Source organism: Pelodiscus sinensis, chromosome 8 (genome assembly GCF_049634645.1).
Source record: "Pelodiscus sinensis isolate JC-2024 chromosome 8, ASM4963464v1, whole genome shotgun sequence".
Lineage (NCBI taxonomy): Eukaryota > Metazoa > Chordata > Testudines > Trionychidae > Pelodiscus > Pelodiscus sinensis.
The window spans coordinates 72,473,058-72,498,780 of NC_134718.1; the positions used below are offsets into that span (position 1 = coordinate 72,473,058).

The window sequence follows — 25,723 nt, forward strand, 5'->3', positions numbered from 1 at the left end:
GTGCGGCGGGTGCTGGTGGCAGCATGCAGAAACTCACGGCCCTCTCCCCTCCAGGGCTGCTGGGCCATTATGCATGCAGGCAGCCTGCCTGCCTGAATACCCCACTGTGCCACTGGCTGGCTGGGAGCCACCTATGGTACGTGAATCCCGGCAAGGGTTACATCTAGAACCCCCTATTGCACCCAAATCGTCTGCCCCGGGTCAGAACCCCTCCCAGCCCTCCCCCCATTAATGTAATAGAAAAGTGCAGCCTGTGATCAATGTTCTAATTTTTCTCTTCCATGTGCAGAATAAGGTTTATTATGTGCACCCAAGCATGTGTGGATGTGCACCACCAGTAAAACACAAGCTGGCTGATGTGGGCGCTCTGCTATTCAGCTGGACGGCACCTGAGTCTCTCTCGTGTGGCCGCCCAAACGCTTAGCTTACAGGGAACACTGCCCATGATCACTTCCCAAAAGTCTTGGAGTGGCCCCCCTGCAAAAATTATTGCCCACCCCTGGCCTAGGCATCCCCCCTGCAGTGATCAATCCGTCTAGCCCCACTTGGACAGCATCCCGCGTGCTGAGCCATGGGAAGGCTGGCAGCAGGATGGGAGGACTGGTAAAGGAGGCAGGATCTCTGTGGGCAAACGGAGCTAAAAATGAAGAGTTTGTAACAACAAACCAGAGACAACGGCTTACACATTTCCACGGAGCTACCGGCCCGAATGGAGCTTTACAAAGGAAAGCCTGAGCCAGCCCCTGCCCTGAAGTGTCAGGATCAGACCTGCCAGGCGCTGAGCGCCCTCCGCTCCCACTGGCTCAGCACCTCCTGGGGTCAGGGCCTAAAGGAAAGAAATGACGGCAAAGGGAGGACGGTCCGGGGAAGGCAGCGTGCTCCCTACATGCGATGCCTGGGCTGTCTGCTTTCCGGGAGAACCCAGCAGGCAGGGAGGCCACCCCGCCAACAGAAACGCTCAGTGACGTTACGGACAGAATCCATGACCATCACACAAACCTGGCACTTCCTCTTTCGGTGGCTGCAACCCGCCCACTGGGCACGAGGACACTGCCTAGCGAGGGAAGGCCGGACGGTCGGCAGTAAATCACCCGACTTCAGCTCTTGCTGACTGACCGTAGCGGAGGCTCTGACCTGGAGACTAAGCGACCAGCCTGGGAGACATTCATCATCTGCGCCAAGAGAAATCTGCAGCAGCTGTACGGAACCCAGGTTCACCGGCCATTTCGGCACAGGGCGGGGTTAAAACCCTGCCCCTCTTCAAGGCATGCGAAGGGAAAGGCCTCTTGTGATGTAGTGCTGGTACCCTGCTGGTTGCTATGCTGGGCAGTGGGCTGTGGGTGACCCCCACTGGCGGCTGTTTGTAGCTCGGCCCAGAAGGACAGGGGGTGAGTCATTATGCAAGGGGCTCCCAACCTGTCCGACCAGTTGGCTCCCAGGGAAAGAGACAAAGGAAAGAGGGTGAGGTCCAGGGGGCAGGGCAGGAAGGGACGTTTCAGTTTCTGGCTGGAATCATGGAGGAGGCAGCCTAAGCAACGGGCTGGGGTTTAGGGGCCCAGTCTCCCCCATCTCAAAGGGGGCTGAGGCATCCTAGGCCTGGCCCTGTAACCGGATTGCATCTGTGCTGGGCTGTATCCTGGAGGAGCAATAAACTCCCTCTATTCTACTGGCTGGCGGAGTCTGTTCGTGCCACTACAGGGGTGCAGGAGGCGGGGGAACCCCAACGAGCCGCTACACCTCTGTCTGCCGTACGCGGGTTTCCAGGAGAACGCCTTGCCGCGTGACTCTGGGCGGCGATGGTTATTTTGTGATCACTAACCCTATGCAAGTCAAAGTAGCCTCCAACTCTAGGGAAAAGGTCGGGGTGGACAATAATTTTTGCGGTGGAGGGGGATCACTTAAGAATTTGGTAGGTGGTCATGGGCCAGCTCCACCCCCAGAAGAGGCGGAGCCTGAGGCAGAAGGGGCGGAGCTGGGGACTAACCACCCCCCCCCCCCCCCCACACACACACAGAGTTGTCTGGGGCCAGAGGCTTTGAATTAAAACCACAGCAAATGCCTCTCGGCTCTGTCTCTACCGTGTTGCTGGGCAGCTGCCCGGGGTTGCTGTGGCTATTTAAAGGGCTTGCAGCCCTGGCCCCCGCGAAGGCAACGCTGAGACCAGGAGCCGGGAGCCATTTCAATAGGATCCTGCTACCTGAGCCACTGCCTGGAAATTTGGGCACACAGGCAGCAGGATACAAACAGGAAGCTATCAGATGCAGCCAGTGGGCTGGATCCGGCCCCCCGGCCGCACCTTGCCCAGCCCTGGATCAGCTGGGGAGGGCTGGGAAAATCCGCCCACCCAATGTCACGACTGTCGTCCAGACACTGTCTCCCGGGCTCTTCTGTGGCACCCAGCACAGTCGCGGCAGCGTCCCCCCCCCCCCCCCATCACCTTCCTTTTGCTCACTTCACCTACTGCAAGTGGGACAGGTTTGTCTGCAAGGGCAGAGAACGGTGGGAGGCAGCTCCATCCCCTGGGGAGCCGCCCCGCAGCCTGGGGGCTGTGCCGTGGGGCACAGCTGACCCCAAGGCGCTGGGCATGAGCAATCCTACTCCACGCTCACAGCAAGCATCCCTGTTCCTGCGAGTAAGCCTCAGACGGGCCCCTTTGCTCCAGGAAGCCGGTAGCGGGATGGTACGAGAACGGAACCCAGAGCAGCTCACCGGAAGCCTCCTCCCAGGCCAGCCCCGTGTCCGAAAAGCGTCTCCCGCTCGGGAAAGGCAAGAACGTTCCCCTCCCCCGGCACGCACAAGGCCACGCTTCTAGGACACGCAGGTGCGTGGCTTTATCGCCGGCCCCTATCAATTATTCCCATTTCAGACACGTGGCGGATCTAAGGACTCGGCCGCACATCTGCGGGGAAGGCAGCTGCAGGAGAGCAGCTGTTTCCAGCAGATAAAGCAGCTCCAAGCTGTGGAGTCAGGGTTGGCAGGCGAGGGTCAAACTCCTCCCGGGCCAGCTGGAAAGACACTTGCCTGAGCCGTGCATGGGGCAGTGCGCAGGCCGGCAGGAGTGGAAGAGCGGGCCACCCAGAACAGCGCCTCCCAGCCCTAGATTAACGGCAGCCTCCTGCCTGAGGCCAGGTGTCGCTGGGGGAATTGCTCTCACGAGTCAGAGCTCCAGAAAAGGCTCCTGGGGCAGCCCTGGATATCCCAGGACCGATCTGCCTGTTCCCTCGCTCGGCTGTCCCCCCCGCAGCTCAGCATCCCCGTTTCACACCCCTCCTGAGCGCTTCCCCGTAAGGGCCCTCGCTGGGGCTGAGCTCCTGAACTTCGACCACTTTCACTAGGACTCGTCAGGCCCGTCCCACGTCTGAGGAGCTGATGGAGCCCCGACCATTCCCACCGCGCAGTACAACCCAGCGGATGCAGGCAATCCGTCCGGGGAGGCGAGGGCAGGTATGCGCCAGCAGTGGCTTAGCATCGAGGGGAGGCAGCGAGTGCTGTGGCCAGCCGAAGTGGGGCAGGGGGACGGTGCAAGGCAGCCTGTGATTGACCCACAGGAAAGGTTAACGCTCTGGCCCTTGGGAAAATCCCTCAGACCCCGTGAAGCCCGGCTGGTCCGACTTGGCTTTGTTGGCACTGCCAGCAGCACAGCCCGCCCAGCACTAGGCTGGGTCATAGGGTCCATACTGACTCAGAGGGAAGAGCCCCCACAGCGGAGTCACCAACCTGCCTCCTACAGCCAGGGATGAGCCCAGGGATTTCTGTCTCGGGCCCTCGAGCGCCCAGTTCGTGGCTGGTGGAACTCCCCGCAGGGCCGGGGGGAGCGTTTCCTGGAGCTCCAGGAAGCATCGGCAGTGCACCTCAGCCTGGGGGCTGCCACGCCGCGCGTTCAACGGGGCAGGGTGACAGGAGGGCTCGGAGCGGCTCAGCAGCAGGCAGCTCCTCCGCTCGAGTCCCAGACCTGGCGTTACACACGTGCCAGGCGCTCTCTGCCCTTCCCCCCAGCCACTCCCAGTCAGCCGCTTCCCGAGCCCAATCCCAGCACCTTGTTTAGGCCGGCTGGGGCTCAGATCCGCTCACGGGAGGAGCAACGCCAACACCCTCCCAGCCAGCAGACCTGTGTTCGTTTAAGAGTCACTCCTGTGCTCCCCAGGGACAGGAAGACCCATCTCCATGCCTAGGCAGGGGTCTGGAGCAAACCACCCACCTTCACGCATGGTCGCCGGGCTGGCAGGCTCCGAAGGGCGGCCAAGGAGAGAATGAACCTTGGAAAAGGTTTGGGCTGCCCCTACAAGGCTCAAGTCAAGCCCTGACATACTGTCCGTCCGGGAGAGCAGGGCCCATTCCCCAGCATAAGAACGGCCGTACTGGGTCAGACTAAAGGTCCATCTAGCCCAGTAGCCTGTCTGCCGACAGTGGCCAGCACCAAGTGCCCCAGAGGGGGTGGACCGAAGACAATGATCAAGCGATTTGTCTCCTGCCATCCTTTTCCAGCCTCTGACAAACAGAGGCCAAGGACACCATTTTATCCCCTGGCTAATAGCCTTTTATGGACCTAACCTCCAGGAAATTATCTAGCTTCTCTTTAAACTGTATTATAGTCCTAGCCTTCACAGCCTCCTCTGGCAAGGAGTTCCACAGGTTGACTACACGCTGTGTGAAGAAGAACTTTCGCTTATTGGTTTTAAACCTGCTACCCATTAACTTCATTTGGTGTCCTCTAGTCCTTATATTATGGGAACTAATGAAGAACTTTTCTTTATTCACCCTCTCCACACCTCTATCCTATCCCCCCCTCAGTCTCCTCTTTTCCAAACTGAAAAGTCCCAGTTCCAATTGCTTTAGCCTCTCCTCATATGGGACTTGTTCCAAACCCCTGATCATTTTAGTTTCCCTTTTCTGAACACTTTCCAAGGCCAAAATATTTTTTTTGAGGTGAGGAGACCACATCTGTACTCAAGATGGGGACCCATACTGTTCAATATCTTCATCAATGATGTAGATATTGGGATAGAGAGTACGCTTATTAAGTTTGCAGATGATACCAAACTGGGTGGGGTTGCGACTTCTTTGGAGGATAGGGACATAATTCAGAATGACCTTAGCAAGTTAGAGAAATGGTCGGAGGTAAACAGGATGAGGTTTAATAAAGAGAAATGCAAAGTGCTCCACTTAGGAAGGAACAATCAGTTCCATACATACAAGATGGGAAGCGACTGTCTAGGAAGGAGCATGGCGGAAAGGGATCTAGGGGTCATAGTGGACCACAAGTTGAATATGAGTCAACAGTGTGATGCTGTTGCAAAAAAAGCAAATATGATTCTAGGTTGTATCAACAGGTGTGTTGTAAGCAAAACTCGTGAAGTCATTCTGCCGCTCTACTCTGCACTAGTTAGGCCTCAGCTGGAGTACTGTGTCCAGTTCTGGGCGCCACATTTCAAGAAAGATGTGGAGAAATTGGAAAGGGTACAGAGAAGAGCGACAAGAATGCTTAAAGGTCTAGAGAACATGACCTATGAAGCCAGGCTTCATGAACTGGGCTTGTTTAGTTTGGAAAAAAGAAGATTAAGGGGGGACATGATAGCGGTTTTCAAATATCTAAAAGGGTGTCGCAAGGAGGAAGGAGAAAATTTGTTCCTCTTGGTTTCTGAGGACAGGACAAGGAGTAATGGGCTTAAAGTGCAGCAGGGGAGGTTTAGATTGGACGTTAGGAAAAAATTCCTAACTGTCAGGGTGGACAAATATTGGAATAAATTGCCAAGGGAGGTGGTGGAATCTCCCTCTCTGGAGATATTTAAGAACAGGTTAGATAGACATCTGTCAGGGATGGTGTAGACGGAGCTTGGTCCTGCCTTGAGGGCGGGGGGCTGGACTCGATGACCTCTTGAGGTCCCTTCCAGTCCTATTATTCTATGAGTCTATGAGTCTATACCATAGTTTTATACAGGGGCAGAAAGATATTCTCTGTCATATTTTCTATCCCTTTCTTAATCTTTCCTAACATCCTATTTGCCTTTTTTACCGCTGCTGCATACTGTGTCTGGACTGAGAAGAGATGCTTTCTCTAAGCCACCTCTGTCAGCGAGATGTCCCATGTTTTGACCTCCACACGCCCTCTGACAGGGCGTCAGCTAATTCAACTACGGTCTCCTCTGAGCTCTAAAACCAAGGCAGAGAGAGGAAGAACAACTTGTCCAAGACCTCAGTGAGGGCTGGCAGCAGAGCTGGTGGAGAAGCCAGTAATGCCTGTCCCGGGCTGGCCCACCAGCCAAATGTCATCGTACGGCCTAGAGCCAACTAGGAAATATGGATGAGTTATGAGCCATTGCAACATTCCGCGACGCCTTCTGTTCCAGAACATCCCAGCGCATGTTACCGCGCCCATGGACGTGCAAAATAACCCACTGAAACGCAACCACCTCTGGCAGCACACAGCTGCCCGGTACAAGGCTAAGAAGCATTTCACACGGACTGGCAACAAGAAATGAAGCACGCGATAGCCAATGCACATAGCAGGGAAAATGCAAGGACATTTATGGATCAGATTGTATTGGGATCAATCCCTCCAGCCCAGTCAAAAGGGCCATGAGAGGATCTGTAAAGGCCCATGAGGCCAGGATCTCAATGAGTTAGTATCTGATCTCATCAGACAGGCGCAGATACCTGGAATAAATTCTTATATCTGTGCAAGGATGGAGCCAATTGTATTTCATTTACACCTGCTGCCCTCCCCTGCTTAAATCAGCCCTGTGCAGCTTCAAAGTGCTGTCCTCTCTTAGCCAGAGTGGGTTAGCCCTGCGTATCCCCAGAGCTGTTTCCAGAGCCTTCTGCCAACCAGGCTGGGAAAGGCCCCAGGTCCCGACACGGGGCATGGAGGAAAGAGGGAAAATCTGGGGGCTGGTTTGTCTCAGCTCTGCTCTGAGCCGATCCCCATTTTCCACAGGAGCTGGACATACAGTGGGACCAGCTGATGCCACGAATGCCCCCTCCCCCAGTCTCCATTCAGGTCCCACCTGAATGATTCACTGGCACATCGTCCAAAGCAGGGAGTCTGCCCATGTGGCATGAACAGGGAGGCCCCTCGGAACAGCAGCCCCCCGCTGCCACTCACCTTTGCTTTCACGGGACAACAGCCCCCCGGCGCCGGCGGTCTCCCGGCAGCAGGCCGGATCAGGAACTCCTCTGCAAACCTGGAGTGCCGCAAAATGGCTGCCGTTTCTGCATCCACTGCCACCACCTCCCCTTCCTGGGGACAGAGGGGATGTCACACACCCGAGAAGCACATGGCAGACACGGGCACCCGCCCAGCTCTGTACGGGGGCGAGGGGAGGCCGGCTGGGGGCATGTCCCGCCGCAGTGCTGAAGCACAAGCTGCCCCCCCACAGAGCAGTTCTCCGCACAACCCCGCTGTCCGCCCAGTCACGGTGGGATCTAATTCAGCATCATGCTGCTTTTCTTCCCCAGGCCCGCCTTTGATTTGCCTTGGTCAGAGCTGTAGGCCTGGCCTCTCTACTCCCCTCCCCCTGCCTCCCGTGCTGGCGTCTCCTATGTCCCATCACACAAACTTGCCACAAGCAGCGCAAGAGCCTTCTCTGCAGCTCCCGCTACCTGGAGCAGCCTCCTGTGTCCATCAACAGGCACGGCCATGAACTGCGCCTGGGGAGCTTCCCTGTACCTTGAATGTGAAATTGGCATCCAACTCCAGTTCCTTTTCATGGCCGGTGATCCCGCCATTGTAAATAACCTGGCACGGCTCAGCTGGGCCTTTCAGGGGCACTTTGAAGAGACGGAAAGTCGCAGAGACAAACTGACAGTCACCTGAAAGCAAAGAACCAGGTGAGCTGACGCCATCCCCAAGGCTGTCCTTGGGATTTATGGGGCCCTATGCAGGATTAAACCGGCGCCCCCATGCCTGATGAGGAGGGAAGAGACGATTTCGGAGATGTTGTTTTATAATCTTCAGCAACTCTCTAACACAATGTGGTAAAGCAACTTTTCAACGAAGCTCCTGTCGAGCAACACAGCAAATTCAGAGCTGACAGGCTGTGCCTGGGGTTGGAAATGCCGGTGAAATGGCTTCATCACCCCACGAATGGCTTTCCCAAGCTCAACGTTCTGCTGAGCGACCTGGCAGGTTTTCACTTGTAAGTTAACTAGATCCTCTCCGGAGTTGGACTCCCCAGGCTGCAGCAGCCACAGAACAGGAAGCACAGAGCAGGGGGTGGACCTTAAGACCCAGTGATGCCCCAAATTTTCGGGTGCCCTACGTCAGCGGCGTCCAACTGCCGGTCTGCGGAGCAGTGGTGGACCATGAACCCCTGTTTGCTGGGCCGCGCACACTGCCAGGCCACGCCCCCGGCGGCGAATGAGCTCCGCCCACTGGGGAGCTCCGGTCCCTGTAAGGTGCACACCTACACGTGCACACAAAAGACTCCTCCCACCCACCCACTGTAAGTGGTGGAACGGGGCTGCCCCGTGTGCCGTGGCTGAAGTCAGGCCGCAGTCCCTATTGGGGCAGCCTCATTGGTCCCGGTTCCTGCTCCACAGCAGCCACGTGGCAGGCAGCTGCTCCGGGGGGAGGATGCTCCGGGGGTGGCTGGGCCACGGCTGCCCTGCCGTCCTGAACCCTGACGGCTGGCTTGGGACACCCTGGCAGGGCAGCTGGGGCACAGCAGGGCAGCTGGAGTGGGTTGAGGGGACAAGGCGGGAGTCAGCGCCCCGCCACTTTCAGCCCTGCCTCTCCCCAGCTTGGTCCCCCTTTTCTTTTCTTTCCCTCCTTCCTCCTCCTGGCCCCAGCCCCCTTTCGCCTGCCCTATCTGCTGCACCGCTTTGCCTCTCTCCCCGGACTCCAGCTGCGTTGCCATTAACAAAACGTTTCTTTTAAAGTTTGCCTTTCCTTTCTTCTAAACAATCCCGAGGCCAAAGCCGTGGCCGGCTCCTCGCGAGGGGAGGAGGGGCATTTGTTTCATCCCACCTTCTCCTTTGCAGAGCTGCTCAAACATTTTTCGTGGCAAAAACGTTTGCAATGTTTCTTGACCTTCACACCAAAGCTGGAAACCATTAAATGAGCAGCGTGTGTCAGCACTGTCAGATCGGTTGAGTACTTCCTCTCTAGTTCTGGTGCAACTGAGGCAAAAGGTTTGGGCTGGAGAATTCTCTTTAATAAGCATTCTCCAGCCCAAACTATTGTATTGGTTTAAAATGTGTGCGCGCGCAGAGGTTTTTCAAATGTTTCTTAACCATCAAGTCCCCCTCCTTTGGTTTGCCTGATATACCACGGGCTAGACACATTTAAAAATACTGAAATATGCTGGAACTTACATTCATGCATAAATAAGTTAAACTGAAGCAAATGAGCTGGCATTAATATGCTTAATATGACTCACCATGAACAACTTTTACGCAATAAACATAAAAAACAACAAATAGCAGCTATTTAAAGACGAACAAAACATGTAGATGGGATCATGAGCTTTTGTGGGCACAGGCCACTTCACTTAGAAATCATTAACTTTTAACCACCCGGTCAAAGAGAAGCCAAGATTTACCACGCTCCAAAGCACTATTATTTTGCATTATCTTCATGTGCGGCTCTTAGAAGCTCAACAAATCCTCACTAAGGTGTGAATTGATTAGTATTCCAGCTAGAGGAATATTTCTATTCTAGCAGAAGTGTTTGGATCTCTAGTCTTATAAAAATGAGGCTTCTCCACAAATTAGGGAAAACCAGAACTTCTAGAACGGCCATACTGGGTCAGACCAAAGCCCAGTATCCATCCAGCCCAGCATCCTGTCTGCCGACAGTGACCAACTCCAGGTGCCCCAGAGGGAGTCAACTGAACAGGTACTGATCAAGCGATCTCTCTCCTGCCATCCATCTCCACCCTCTGACAAACAGAGACTAGGGACACTATTCCTTACCCATCCTGGCTAATAGCCATTAATGGACTAAACCTCCATGAATTTATCTAGTTCTCTTTTAAACGTTGTTATAGTCCTAGCCTTCACAACCTCCTCAGGCAAGGAGTTCCACAGGTTGACTATGTGCTATGTGAAAAAGAACTTCCTTGTATTTGTTTTAAACCTGCTGCCCATTAATTTCATTTGGTGGCCCCTAGTTCTTATATTATGGGAACAAGTAAATAACTTTTCCTTATTCACTTTCTCCCCACCACTCACGATTTTATAGACCTCGATCATATCCCCCTTTAGTCTCTTCTTTTCCAAGCTCTCTTTAATCTCTCCTCATATGGGACCTGTTCCAACCCCCTAATCATTTTAGTTGCCCTTCTCTGAACCTTTTCTAATGCCAGTGTATCTTTTTTGAGAAGAGGAGACCACATCTGTATGCAGTATTCAAGATGTGTACATCATCTTTATTAATAACCTGGATGACGGGATGGATTGCACCCTCAGCAAGTTTGCAGATGACACTAAGCTAGCGGCGAGAGGTAGATACGCTGGAGGGCAGGGATAGGGTCCAGAGTGACCTAGACAGATTAGAGGATTGGGCCAAAAGAAATCTGATGAGGTTAAACAAGGACAAGTGTAGAGTCCTGAACTTGGGAGGGAAGAATCCCAAACATTGTTACAGGCTGGGGACCGACTGGCTAAGCAGCAGTTCTGCAGAAAAGGACCTGGGGGTTACAGTGGATGAGAAGCTGGATACGAGTCAGCAGTGCACCCTTGTAGCCAAGAAGGCTAATGGCATATTGGGCTGCATTAGGAGGAGCATTGCCAGCAGATCCAGAGAAGTGATTATTCCCTTTTATTCGGCTCTGGTGAGGCCACATCTGGAGTATTGTGTCCAGTTCTGGGCCCCCCACTATAGAAAGGATGTGGACGCATTGGGGAGGGTCCAGTGGAGGGCAACCAAAATGATGAGGGGGCTGGAGCACATGGCCTACGAGGAGAGGCAGAGGGATTTGGGTTTGTTTAGTCTGCAGAAGAGAAGAGTGAGGGGGGATTTGAGAGCAGCCTTCAGCTCCCTGGAGGGAGGTTCCAAAGAGCCTGGAGAGAGGCTGTTCTCAGTGGTGGCAGATGGCAGAACAAAGAGCAATGGTCTCAAGTTGCAGTGGGAGAGGTCTAGGTTGAATATTACGAAAAACTATTTCACTAGGAGGGTGGTGAAGTACTGGGATGGGTTCCTAGGGAAGTAGTGGAGTCTCCATTCCCAGATGTTTTTGAGTCTCGGCTTGACAAAGCCCTGGCTGGGTTAATTTAGTTGGGATTGGTCCTGCCTTGGGCAGGGGGGTGAGGTGTCTCAGCTCTGTGATTCTGTGTAGGCATACCATGGATTTATATAAAGGCAATAGAATACTCTCCATCTTATTCTCTATCCCTTTTTTAATGATTCCTAACATCCTATTTCCTTCTTTGGCTGCCGCTGCACACTGCGTGGACTTTTTTTTCCTCTGTAAAAAAGCATGCCAGCTGTTTCACAATCTATGATTTTGATCTTCCACAACATTATGTTTTTATGCCTAGACCTCCCATTATCTGGGGAAGGGATACTTCACTAGTGGTCTGGCACAGCTTTCCTGCCGTGTAACTCTGCAGTCATTGATAAAACTAGAGGAAAAATAAAATCTAAACTAATATTGATTATTACATTATTAGGTGCACAGGAATCAGCACACAGGGTAAGGCCAATGAATGACATGTATTGTGTGCATACAGATGCAATGTAAAACAACACATGATGGCTTAAAAATTAATCACCGCAATGAATATGCAAATACATTAATTACCATAATGAATATGTAAATATTTCCGTGCCGATCTGTCAAAAGGTTTTGAATGAGTTTGCCGGTCCGCGGCATAAATAAGGTTAGGAACCACTGCTTTACATAGCTGCATGTGTTGTGTACTGGTAAGGACAGCCCTGACTGTCTAGCTCAGTAGTAACGCACTTCTCCCACCACCTCAGTAATGGAGCATCTTCCCAGTACCTCTAGGAGTAGAGCAGCAGCACAGTCTCCTTTTAACATATGGGGAAACTGAGGCACGGCACGAGGCCCTACTCTGCCAGCTTCCAGTCTAGGGCCTGAACTGCATAGGACAGTGAGCACGTGAGCAAGAAAGCTTCTGGGCAACTCAAGCGCTTCTCAGGCTCTGCCTGCCCAGCAACTGGAAAGTCCTGTCCAGGTCAGGGAGTGTCATGACCATGAGGGCTAGCCAGTAGCCTGGGGACTAAGAGGTTAACTATGTCCCTTACCTAGCCAGGTAGCTGGAAGCCAATAGAAATGTAGGTAGGAATTTCAAACGGGGACAAAGGAATTTGGGGTTTTTCCCTCCTTTGTCCCTGGGCAGTTTCTCTCCAGATACTGAGGGAGACAGACGTGTCTCTCTCTCTCCAAGAAAAGGCTCTTCACTATCTGTAAGTAGGGTAAAGTTTAGATAACTCCATTAGGTTTTATTGTTTTATGGTTTAGGAATGGGGATCTGATGTCTGTGCCTTTAAACATGGGTTTTCCTCTCCTTTGTAACTAAGCTCTTGGCCCATGGGGGGTCCCCTCATGAGTATATTAATTGGCGACTTTTCCATCTAGTCATTATGCTTGTAACAGGAGTATTGTGGTGATTAAAAAAAAGAACTTTTATTATTAACCTAGTATTGGTTCATTTGTGTGTGTCCTGCTTTTACTTGAGGGCTGAGGTTTCCCACGTGATCACTTCCCTGGTTTCCTTGTCATTACTTGGGTGGTGGCAGCGGATTTTTATCCCCAAAATCTAGGTCTTTAAGATTTTGGGGGGAAGTTCTATACCCAAGCCTGGAAAGATAAGGTTTTGGGTACTTCTTCATGTATCGCGCCAGAGTGGGGAAAAAGCCTTGACAAGGAGATGAGCCGGCTCCAGCTAAGCGCAGCTGCGGTGAGACAGACCAGCCGCCTGAGCAGATCTCTAAGATCTTGGAGGGGATCACATTCCCAGGGCAAGCGATCTCCACCACCGCAGCCACTCTACGATCTAGAAGGTGCTAACCAGACCACAGCTAACGCTAGGAGACCTGCCCCAGAGAGCATTCCACCTGCAGCGGCAGCATGGCCCTTCCAGACCACGCTCTATGGAGCGCTGGAGAGCTGTTGAATGTAGCCTCTGAAGGCCAGGCAGTGAGATACTGGGGGGCCGCGAGGGGCTCTCCGGAATGGAGAGACAGAGACCCGTGGCAAAGTCCTGTGTGCGTGACATGGAGGAGACACGCCAGCTCAAACTGCCTCCTCCAATGGGCTGCTTTGGGTCTAGCAGGGCGACCCACCAGACAAGGGACGGAGCAGCCTGAGACCAGCACCCCGTCCTCAGGCAGTGGCCAGCACGCAGGCCCTGCAGAGTGACTCCATAATCACCCACGGAGCAACAAGCCAGCCTTCTTTGGCATCTCCGTGGCCCCCTCGTCTCCTGGCGCTGGGGGGTCACCACACCCATGGTGCTGGGCCCTCCCCGAGTGCACCATAAATTCAAGCTTTGGGGGTTGCCTGAACTCAGAGGCCAGGCTCCCTTGCCAAGGAGCAGAGAAGAGGCAGCTGACACTGAATACCCGGCACCAAACCTGCTCTAAGGACTCCCAGTAGGGACAGCCACGCCCAGACTTCCTCCTCCTCTGCTCAAGGAGCCTGCTCTTTGTTCATGGAGCAAGGACGCTCCCGCCACTGCCCTGACCACACTGATTTGCTGGCCCTTCTAGAAGGACGTCGAGGCCATTCCTAGGTTTCATTTATATTCCTTGCCCATGCGATTCACCTTCCCCTCTGCAATTCCAGCTGGCCACACTGCTTGCTTTCACTTCCTGGCCTAAACAGGGTGCAGCTGCGCTAGGCAAGGGCTCACATGGGAGTCAGCTCTGAAAAGGGACGGTGCCAAACCACAGCATTTTCTTGCTCAACAGACTTGCTCCCTGGGGGATCTCAAAGTCCTTTCTGCTCACATCAGGCTGAAGGAGCCTGGTTTGGTACACATGGTGAAGCCAATAAAGCTCTGAGGAAAGGATCAGATTCTACTTTGGCTCACGTATCGGCACAAGTGTCCGGTCATTTCCAGTCACTCACGTCTTACTGGTGGGAATGAGCAAGAGGGAAAGCACCTCATGTGACTCAGATCTCAGGCCACGCTGGCAGGGCTAGCAGCTAGAAACGCCAGCAGTTTTGATTGGAATCACTGAGACCCAAATAGGGTCCCACATGCCAGAGAATGGAAGCGAACTTTAGAGTCGCCACAATTCACTCCGCACCTGGCTGAGTTCCACCAATGGCTGGAGTGAGCCCCATCCGCTCTCGGGAGTGCTGAGAGGCAGAATTTCTGCCAGGCAGGTGAGCTGAGATCCCAGGACAAAGGGTGCTGTGGAAGGGTTCTGCACTCAGCACACAGTCAACCTGTGGAACTCCTTGCCAGAGGATGTGGTGAAGCCTAGTACTTTAACAGGGTTCAAAAAACAGCTAGATAGCCATTGATGGATCTAACCTCCATGAATCTATTAGCCAGGATGGGCAGGAATGGTGTCCCTAGCCTCTGTTTGTCTGGAAATGGGTGACAGGGGAGGGATCCCGTGAGGATTGCCTATTGTGTTCCCTCCCTCTGGGGCACCTGGCATTGGCCACTGTGGGCAGACAGGACACTGGGCTGGACGGACCTTTGGTCTGACCCCATCTGGCCGTTTTACATTCTTAAGGGAAATCTTGTTGTGCGAGACACAAAGCTCCTTGCCCTGGCTCGTCCCGTGTGCGCTCTCAGCCGTGTCAGGGGCTGGGTATTTAGTCTTTTCTATTCTCGGACTTCAAAAAGAAGGGCCCGGATTGTGTCTCTTCTCCATCTGCACTTCCTATCGCCCAGCACGGGGCCTGGCCTTGGTGCTATCAAACCAAGTCAAGGCCGGCTGGGGCTGCTGCCAATGGCATGCTCAGCTGCTCGCTGGCTGCAGTGGAGGGTACGTGTGGCTTGCAAGGTCTGTGGGGCAGGGATCCCCTTGAGGTTCTGTGTCTGTGCAGCACCACGGACGGTCCCTGCGGGGGCTTCCAGGGCGCTGCCGCTGGGGGCACGCTGTGCAGCCTGGGCAGACAGACTCTCAGTAGCTGAGGCTAGCCCGCTCTGCTATCCCCTAGGCCAGGCCTGTAGCACCCCAGCCTGTCTGCTAGGGCAGCTCAGTGGTCAATGCTCTGCCAGCTGCACTCACTCACCCACCACGCTCTCCAGTTCCTTGTTATTGATGGTTATGCGGCTGGCGGTCACCAGGCGGGGAGGGCAGAATCCAACGTCCTCGGCGATCCTGTAGAGATCCTTCCACCACAGGGCTCCTCCCAGGCACTCGCCTACAGTCACAGAGCAATTACACGCACCCTGCAGCCGCCCGCGCCTGGGCACAGTGAGCAGCACGCAGGCTGCCAGCAGGTTTTTAAGTGAGCCGCGGCCCACGACGGGACAGGGCATTCTGGGAGAGTCGGTCCATTCCGGGTAGAGATCCCCCGGGGCAAGTTGAAGGGCATTAGGTCAGGTGCCTGGGCATCTGGGACACAAGAGGCAACATGTGGGGAGGGGGAATCCTTCTCACTGGGCTCCTAACTCCCAGCTCACACCACTAGTCCTCACTGCCTCAGGTCGGGTATGAAAATCACTCACCCCAGAGGACCCTGTGTTTCCTGATGTCCTCAGGCAGGTCACAGCTGGCATAGACGTCGCTGAAATACATCTCTCCCCCGGCCTGGAGAAGAGCGGTGCTTAGCCACAGCCAGGCACTAACAATAACACCAGCCCTGATAGGGACGGTGTATGCCGGAGAACACCCGTTCGGCCGGGGCTGCCCTTGCAGGCCCCGTGACTTTTGATTGCAGGGCTATTGTGTCTGCCAGTGTCCCTGGCTAGTGCACCCAGACAGCCCAATTAGCCACGGTCGCTAAGGTAACTGATGAAAAGCACCAACCCCGCTCTCCTCATCACCTTTGGCTCTACCCAGATTAAATTTCCACTTCTGCCTTTTGTTTCAGAAGCTGTGCATGACCATGGTGCTCCCGGGGGCAGGGGCTGCGACCAGAAGCACACTGGAGACAGAGGCTGGGCAAGATTCCTTGACCCAGCTCTGCCAACACAGCCCGGTCCTGCCCTCCATCACCCCCCTGCTGGCCTGGGCTTGGGGCACCCCCTCAACCTGTCCGGCTGGACCTCATGGGCAAAGGCTTCTAATTGCGATCCAGGATGTGATGGTGGAGCGGATGTGGACAGGAGAGCAAGGGAATCACTACGCCGCACTACAAGGGAATCACTACACTGCTGGGCACGTCGACCCCAGTGGGCCTTGCCATCTGCTTAGAAGGGAAGTCTTATTACCACCCCTCCCCGCATCGGTCAGCGTCCGGCGTCTCCTTTCGTCCCTCGCGCAAACGTCTCGCCATTTCGAGCACTTTGCTGAACGCTTGGCCTCGGGGTTCTCCCATGACAAGGCATTTTGCATAATGAGATCATGATGATCACATAGAACATGTTTTCCTGCGTCACAGATCACCCTGCCCGGTTTAGAGCAACTGGGGAACCGATGCCCCGTTAGTTTGGGTACCTCGATGGCTTCCCCTATTGTTCAGGCAGGCTGAAATCCTGGACCGTTCGAAGATAAAGGCAAAAGGCCAACGGATTTCACTGAAGCCAGGATCTCCCTCCGAGCCCCAGACTTCATCCCTCCTCCTGTGGGTCTCTGGGCCGGTGTTCTGTTTTGCTGCCTGTCTCCCCTCACTCCGAAAGGCAGGATGGGGCAGAGGTGCTAGGACAGTTTTTAGAATAGGGGTACTTTGCTGAGCCCCTCTGGCTTACTCCAGGCCTCACTCCTCATGGCCCCCTACAGCTGGGGCCAGGAGCAGGTACGCAGACAGGGATAAGGGGCTAAGGTTGGGGCTGGGTGTGGAGCCTCTGTCCAGGGCCAGGAGTAGAGTCCTGGTTGTGGGTCTGGCAGGCAGGACCCTGAGTACGAGTCAGGGGCTGAATCCTGGACATGGGGCCAGGAGTCAACTACCAATGCTGGAGGCAAGGACCCCAGGCCAGCAGCCAGGGACCCTGTGTAGAACCTGGGACTGCACCTCTACCTCCCATGCCTATGGGACAGGGCCCAGTGTCGTCCCCCAAGCCCCGTGGTGCTCTAGTGCACGCATGTGCACGGCGCAGCCCACGCTGGCATTACCTTTAGCACTCGATAGGCCTCCTGCAGGACGGCTCTCTTATCAGGCGAGAGGTTAATCACACAGTTGGAGCTGGGCAGGAGATAAACGCTCAGTGAGGCCCCCAGAGGAGGGAAGCAAAGGGGGGTTAGTGAGGCTAGGACAGGCGGTGAGGCCTGACCTTGCAGCTGGGCAACACGGCACTTTTGATCTCTAGTACAGGCACTGTTCGTCCAAAGGACACAGTGCTCCGGCCAGGTAGCCAGGCCTCAGGTAAGTGCTCACCGGGTATTTCCGCAGGGTACATCCCTGAACTGAAGTCCGAAGAGCGAGAACCTTGGACAAGGACAGGATTTGCTGATGCGTGGGAAGCAAATCCCCAGCCTATTGCACAGAGCTCTGCAGAGGCCCGGGGAATGGTACTCACATAACTATATGGTAACTTTCGTCCTTCAGGCCAGCATCGCCCAGCTTTTCCATGTAGCCGTGGATGAAGTCCACGTTAGGCACCTGGTAACCAAACTTCTTCATATGATAGTCAATGTGCTTCTTTGCCACCTCTACCTGGAGGAGAGAAACAAACAGGCAGGCTGCAAACCACAAACTCTTCCGGGTGTTTCTAAAGTCTTTTCCCCTCCTGCCCCTGCATAGTCCCGTCATGTCTCCCCATATATCCCTCTCCCCAGCTGTTTTGAGTTCTGGATCACAGCTACCAAATCTCCTGGCCAGAGAACAGATGGGATCCCCTACAGCAACCAAGGCGGGAACTGGCCAGGGATGAGGTGGGTGAGGAGTCTCCCAGTTTGATCAACAAAGCATGAGGCTGGCAAAGATATTTGATCAAAAGGCTGTGCATGCTGTCCTCACCACAGTGACCTGCAATCACACCCGTCTCATGCCCGATGGTGCAGGGCACCGTCCCTGCACACCATGCAGGATGTGGCATGCTGCGCGATAGCCTGGAAGGAGCCAGATGATAAATGGCAAAATCCATTCATCCCGTTTCTACGCACAGGCCTCAACGAGGGCTAGAAAAAGCTGCGAGTGGGGAAACTGTGTGTCTCACTGACTATCAGTGACAGGGTCTCAATTACAGAGCCGCTATAAAACAATCACATGGTACCTTACATTATGGGGGCTTGCACCCGACCCTGCTTGCATTGCATCAAGCCTACAGTCACTGGCACGAAGGTCAGAGGCATTAAAAGCATATTGCTACGGTTATCTGGATGGGGCTGTATATGGCACACTTCCCATATACCAAAGCACTAACCCTGAACTACAAGCACCATGCTGTTCGGCCTTGGTGGGAGGAAGCTCTTTTCGGTTCCAATGCTGAGTGCCGTGAAGATAAAGCCCCGGACTTTGGTTAGTTCTATTCAGTTGAGAAACCTACCTGAGTGTCGGTCATGTCAATTCCTGTGACATGCCCTTTCTCCCCAACCAGTTTACTCAGCATATAGCAGTCCCTGCCACTCCCGCTGCCCAGATCCAATATCCAACAGGTCTCCAAGCACTCCGGGATCACCAGGCCACAGCCATAGTACCTGCAGGAAGCAACGAGATCGGCTATTCTGGAACCACAGTGTCGCACTGCACTTCAGCATGCAAGGGAAGGGCACTTCAGGACACGGTTGCATCTGCCCTGTTTGTAGAGCAAACTCTACTTTATAGACATGGATTCACTAAGCCTCGCTGCTTCTCCCCATTTCATATTGGGCAAACTGAGGCACTGAGCTGTGGGCTTGCAGTGAACAGAGAAAATGACTGGCTAAGGAAATTATTTTCTGGTTGAACATCCTGTCGTCGCACTTTGGAGATGTGAGCAAAGGTTTTACTAGCATACCCAGCGGGCAGGGGATACAGGAACTGTAAGGAGAGTGATATTTTTAGGTTGATTAGCTTATCCTTTCACCTCCAGACGTGACGGGATAAGGGTTACGGGAGCTCTTTAACTTTAATACTCTGTGTTAATTTTTCCAAACATTTGCTGCTAATCGTACCTTTAAATCTGCGTGGGCAAACGTTTCCACATGGAGTGTGGAAATTGCATGGCGGACCAGGTAGGGAAGGCTGGGCGAGGCGGGGCCTTCCCAAATAGTCTGGCATGGTCCAGCCCCTGCCTCATCCAACCCCCCCGTGCCCCATTCCTCGAGCACCAACCTGGGACCCCTTGTCTCTTATCCAACCCCTCCATTCTCACTCCCCAGCCAACCCCCAACCCTCACCCCATTAACCACCATTCCCCCAGAGTCCTATCCCCCATCCAAGCACCTCCCTCCCCGTGCCCCACCTCTTGACCACCATCCTTCCGGAGCCCTCCTCCACTATCCTGCTCCCCCCATTCCCTGCCCTTGACCACTACCCCCCAGGTCCCCACCCAACCCTTCCTGCTCTCCGTCCCTTGACCGCCCCATACCTCCATCCAACCTCCCCTGCCTCCCGCCCACTATCCCCCATCCTCTGTTCAATCCCCTTGCTCCCCACCGTTTGGCCATCACTCCCGGATCCTCCACCTCCTATCCACCTGCCCCCACTCTCTACAGCTGAGCTGGGTGTGGGAAGGAGACCCTGGCTCCAGCAGATCCGGGCTGGGGCAGGGAGAAAGGCAGCTCTCCCCACTGTGCCAGGGGTGAGGCATCGCTGAGCACCTGCACGGTGCTTAACAGGCTGCTGTGCGGCTGCATAGCTTAGTGATAGAAATGTAGCCGTGTTAGTCTGGGGTAGTTGAAGCAAAATGCAGGACAATGTAGCACTTTAAAGACTAACAAGATGGTTTATTAGATGATGAGCTTTCGTGGGCCAGACCCTCTTCCTCAGATCAAATAGTGGAAGAAAGTAGTCACAACCATATATACCAAAGGATACAATTAAAAAAATGAACAAATATGAAAAGGACAAATCACATTGCAGAACAGAAGGGGGATGCGGGGGGGTGGGAAGGGGGAGGAAGGAAGGTAAGTGTCTGTGAATTGCTGATATTAAAGGTAGGGAGAGTGGGATGTTTGTGAGTTAATGGTATTACAGGTGATAATTGGGGAAACTGTCTTGGTAATGGGTGAGAAAGTTCAAAGTCTTGTTAAGTCCTTGTTGGCAAGTGTCGAATTTTAACATGAATGACAGTTCAGAGGATTCCCTTTCAAGTGCAGATGTAAAAGGTCTTTGTAGCAGAATGCAGGTGGCTAAGTCATTTAGAGAGTGTCCTTTCTGGTTAAAGTGGCAAGAAACTGTTTTCTCTTTGTGATCTTGTCTGATATCTGTTTTGTGGGCATTAATCCTTTGGCGAAGTGTCTGAGATGTTTGTCCAATGTACATAGCAGACGGACACTTTCGGCACATGATAGCATAGATTATATTTCTGGATGTGCAGGAATATGTGTTCTTGATCTTATAACTCACTTGGTTAGGTCCAATAATGCATAGCTTAGAGAAGGGTCAGGCAAAATACACCCGCAGACCGCCCACCAAGACGCCGGATCCAGCCAGAGGCCCAACAGGAGCCTGCGGCAGCCTCCCATGCGCCATTCAGAGCCGCCAGCCGCAAGAGCCTTTGCATCTCTGAACACAGCCGCATGCTTGGGGGGGGCGGGGCAAAGGGGAGTTCAGAAACAGGCCAATGGGAGCTGCCTGTCTGCAGGGCAGGCAGCATGCAAAGCCTCTCGCCCCCGCCCCCTAGCTTGCAGGATTCAGAGCAACACATGGCTCCCACGGCTGGCCGCTCTGAGCAGTGTGAGTGGTGTGGAGAGCAGGGAGCCTGCCTGAGGGTCCCGCTGGGCCGCTGGCCAGGAGCCACCTAGGTAAACATCTCCCAGCAAGAGCCTGCCTCTGGCACCCCAGCCCCGCCCCTTCCCCAACGCTCTGCCTGTCCCCCTACCCAATGTAATCCCAACCCTCTGCACCCCCACTCCTGCACCTACACTCCCTCCTAGACACTGCACCCCAATCTGCTGCTCCAGGTCACAACCCCTCCTAGAGCCTACACCCCCCTCCTCCACATCAGAATCCTCTCCTGCACCCTACCCGTCTGCACCCCAATCCCCTGCCCCAGGTCACAGTCCCCTCCTTGCCACAACCTCCATCCCAGACCTCACACCCCCTCCATTAATGTTATGGAAGAGTGTGGCCCTTGACCACTTACCACATTCTTGGAGTGGCCCCCCATTGCCCACCCCGTCTTTGAGGGAACCTAGGTTACGAGTGGCTTCCAAGGATAACCTGGCCACTTTTTACCCACCGTTTTCTCTGTTTGGGGCTCTCCACCAGGCCCAAGACTGTTTCAGGGAGCAAAGCTCTATTAGTTTCAGTTCTTTACCTGGACACAACATCCTCATGAACACACTTCAGAGCCTCCTTCACGAACGCGGGCAAAGGCCTAGCTGAGGTGACACAGGCATTGGTTTGCAGATCCTCCGACTTCTGCAACTCTTTCCCATAATAATCCTGGGGGGGGGGGGGGGGACACAAAACATCCACACGTCACCCCAGCACACCAAAGCACCACAGGTCTAGTGCCCGCCCTGCCCCTGCTCCGGCCCTGGTGTGACTCGCTCTTCTTTTCAGGGACATTGGTCTGTCCCCCAGCCTGTACTCCTGGGAACAGGAAAGAAAGGAGACTAATGGGGGATAGGATAACAGTCTATAAAATCATGACTGGCGTGGAAAAAGTGAATAAGGAAAAGTTATTTACTTGTTCCCATAATATAAGAACTACGGGTCACCAAATGAAATTAATAGGTAGCAGGTTTAAAACAAACAAAAGGAAGTTTTTCTTCACTCAGTGCACAGGCAACCTGTGGAACTCCTTGCCAGAAGATGTGATGAAGACTAGGACTTTTAACAGGGTTCAAAAAAGAGCTAGACAGATTCATAGAGGCTAACCATGGCTATTAGCCAGGCTGGGCAGGAATGGCCTCTGCTTGTCAGAAGCCGGGACTGGGTGACAGGGGAGGGATCGCTTGATGATTCCCTGTTTTGTTCACTCCCTCTGGGCATCTGATATTGGCCACTGTCAGCAAACAGGACACTGGGCTGGATGGGCCTTTGGTCTGACCCAGAATGGCCGTTCTTATGTTCTAAAATTAATCCTCTGGTCAATTTCCTATTCTGACCCTTGTAAATTATGAGGTAACATTACTAATTATCCCATTTGTCATCAACAAAACATTAGCCCAAAGCTATAAACAAATTACAGCGGTACTGATCGAACACTTCCATAGCGCTTTTACACCCTCAAAGCACTTGGATATTAACAACCCCATTTTGCAGGTAGCTGTCCTCCAAATTTCATCCTCCTCACCTACCTCCATGAACTTGCTTCTTAGACTTCTAGCAATGCACAGTCATACCTAGCACCAATGGCTGGTAATCTTCCCCCATCACATCCAAATGAGTATTCTATGAATAGCTATTCTGCTGGCTGAAAGACTGAAGCCTTACAGCTGGACTTGTGCATTGCTCTCCACCCCATGCCCCATCTTGTGATTAGGAATTACCAGAAAGCCCCCACTACCAATAACTATGGTGGCCATCTGGGACAGGTCACTGATATAACTATTGCTGTGATATGCCTGAAGATGTCACTATGGGAAGGAGCAAACCATCACAAGGATGCAGCCAGCCAGCCACTTCAGGCCCCCAACATCCCAGTGACAATTCTGTCCTACAGAGTCAGGCAGACAGAGTTACACAGTGGTGAGGAAACAGCCCCAGCTCCTGAGAAGGGGGCAAGCAAGCCATGCTGACAGGGAGGAATCCAGATCACAGGCGAGCAGGCCTGGCAGAAATGAGATGTGAGGGGCATTGAATCATAGACGTGTAGGACTGGAAGGGACTTCAAGGGGTCATCTAGGCCAGTTCCTGCACTCAAGGGAGGACTAGGTAATAATTAGACAATTCCTGGCAGGAGTTTGTTTACTCTGTTCTTAAAAACATCCAGTGATGGACAGTCAACAATCAACCCTTCATAAGACTGTGTGTTGTGTGAAGAAATACTTCCATGTATTTCAAACCTCCTGCCTTTTCATTTCATTTCATTTGGTGAGCACCTCCTCACCCCCTGCATTCTTTTGTTATGAGGAGTAAATAACACCTGCCTATTTACGTTCTCCACATCGGCCATGATTTCATTGACCTCTCTCATAACTTTCCTTGGTCTGTTTTCAAAGCTGAAAAGTCCCAGTCTTATTAATCTCTCCTCATACAGCAGCTGTTCTGTATGCCTAATAAATTTTTGTTGCACTTTCCTGAACTTTTTCCAGTGACAATTTTTTTTTTTAAGGAGGCAACCACATATGCATGCAGTATTCAAGATGTGGGTGTACCATGGATTTATACACAGGCAATATGATATTTTCTATCCCTCTCCCAATGATTCACAACATTCTGTTAGATTTTTTTTTTTTTAACTGCCACTGCACATTGAGTGGATATATCCAAATGACTTCAATCTCTCTCTCTGCTGAGCGGTAACAGCTAATTTAGACCCCATCATTTTATATGTATAGTTGGGATTATGTTTTCCCATGTGCACTGCTTTACTCATAGGTCTTTTCTAAATTTATCATTTTTGTTGCTCTCCTCTGACTTTCTCCAATTTGCTCACATCTTTTCTGAAATGTGGGACCCAGAATTGGACAATATACTCCAGGCCTTATCAGCACAGAGTGGAAGAATTACTTCTCATATTTTGCTTACAACTCTCCTATTAATACATCCCAGAATGTTCGCTCTCCCCCCCCCCCCCCCCAACGTTACATGTTGTATCATATTTAGCTTGTGATCCACCATGACCCTCAGGTCGCTTTCCACTGCAGTCGTTTCCCATTTTGTTAGTGTGCAAGTCATGGTTCCTTCCTACGTGTAGTGCTGTGCATTTGTCCTTACCAAATTTCATCCTATTCACATCAAATAATTTCTCTAGTTTGGTCACATAGTTTTGAATTCTAATCCTATCCTCTGTAGCACTTGCAACACCAGCTAATTTGGTATCTACAAACTTCATGTGTGTGCTCTCTATTAATTAAATCATTAATGAAGATATTGAATAGAACTGGATCAATCCCTGCAGACCCCATTCAATACGACCTTCAGACATGACTGTGAACCATTGATAACAAATCTTTAAGAACACTTTTCCAACCAGTTATGCAGCCACTTTATAGTAACTCCATCTAGGTTGTAGCTCCCTAATTGTTTCTGAGAAGATCATGTGAGACAATATCAAAAGCCCTACTGAAAATACACCACATCTACCACTTCCTCCCTATCAACAAGGCTTGTTCCCTTGCCAGAGAAAGCTATTATGCTGCTTTGACAAACCCATGCTGTTACTTACCCCTTATTAACTTCTAGCTGTTTGCAAATTGATTACTTGAGTCTTTCCTCCATTATCAGAGTACTAAAAGCTGATTCTAAGCTGGCTGAGCTGTAATTTCCCAGGTTGTCCTCATTTCTGTATAAAGAAACCCCTACAGATCGGCACTATATTTGCCCTCTTCCACTCTTCTGGAAACTCGCCTATCTTCTGGTTTAGCAGTTTTCAAAGACAGCTGCTAACAGCCAGATATCTCCTCAGTTAGTTCCTTGAGTATTCTAGGATGTATTTCCATCAGGGATTGGGCACTTGGCTTGCTGGTATAATCAGGGCTCAGGACATGGGCAGCAGGTGTAAAAGGGGCTAAGCCACCCCAAAGAGAGCAGGAAATGTTGGATGCGGCACACCTCCCTTTGGAGGCACCGCCAGCCTCCCTGCCTGTGGAGCACTGGCAGGGGAAGCTTCCAAGAAGTGGGAGAGTGACGTGTGCCCAGTCTGTAGCCCCACCACACTTTGCCTCTTCCCCCTGAGCAACCCCACTTCACTGTAGAAGGGGGTGGAGAGGCACGACCAGTGGGCCAAGGGATCCTTAGTGAACAAGAAGCACAAGTGGAGGTGGGAAAAGGGCAGGCCCTTGGAGAGAAGAGGCCAAGTGGGAGCAGAGCAGAAGGTGGGGCACCAGTGGGCTCCTCCTCCATTTCGAGGGAGCTTCTGTCGCTTGTGTCGCTTGCACAAACACAAGAGTCCCACGCCGCCTGTGGCTCCAGCGTGATGAATGAAGGAGGGGAAGGCAGCAGGAGTCAAGGGGACAAGCGCCAATGCAGGGTGGGCGGGAGCACTCCCCTCTCCCCCCCCCATCCCTTACCTGCACCTCCCGATAAATCTGCTCTCCAGAGGGCACCGCCACTGCAACGAGAACCACCCAACGCCTGGCTCAGGCCACCTGATGCTACGGTGATGGGCACCAGCATGGAACCCGCGTAGCGAGTGACACCAACCGCCCTAACCCTGCCAGTGCAACCGCCCTAACTCTCCCACCATCCTGAGACCCCGCCCTGTCCCGCCAGGCCCCGCCTCGCACCCAGAGACCCCCCCCCACCCTGTCCCACCAGGCCCCGCCCCACGCCCAGAGACCCCCCCCCACCCTGTCCCGCCAGGCCCCGCCCCACGCCCAGAGACCCCCCCCACCCTGTCCCGCCAGGCCCCGCCCCACGCCCAGAGACACCCCCCCCGCCCTGTCCCGCCAGGCCCCGCCCCACGCCCAGACACACCCCCCCGCCCTGTCCCG

General features: G+C 53.2%; 1 protein-coding gene across 4 annotated transcripts in view; it reads right to left on the minus strand.

Annotated features, from left to right (window-relative positions):
• AS3MT (arsenite methyltransferase) overlaps positions 1–25,723 on the minus strand; it is a 42,729-nt gene that overhangs the window by 15,999 nt on the left and 1,007 nt on the right. For 3 of the 4 annotated variants that reach the window (XR_012905734.1, XR_012905733.1, XM_075935555.1), the window contains exons 2-10: positions 25,301–25,341; positions 21,436–21,563; positions 18,516–18,670; positions 17,551–17,683; positions 17,147–17,216; positions 15,601–15,682; positions 15,162–15,293; positions 7,667–7,809; positions 7,103–7,237 (exon numbers count right to left, since the gene is read on the minus strand). Coding sequence is in view for 1 of the 4 variants with exons in the window: in XM_075935555.1 (XP_075791670.1) it covers positions 7,103–7,237; positions 7,667–7,809; positions 15,162–15,293; positions 15,601–15,682; positions 17,147–17,216; positions 17,551–17,683; positions 18,516–18,670; positions 21,436–21,563; positions 25,301–25,341 (1,019 nt within the window). In the remaining 3 variants the exon portion in view is untranslated. Of the gene's footprint in view, positions 1–999; positions 1,173–7,102; positions 7,238–7,666; positions 7,810–15,161; positions 15,294–15,600; positions 15,683–17,146; positions 17,217–17,550; positions 17,684–18,515; positions 18,671–21,435; positions 21,564–25,300; positions 25,342–25,723 lie in introns of all 4 variants that reach the window. The other variant, XR_012905735.1, reaches the window with a different exon arrangement.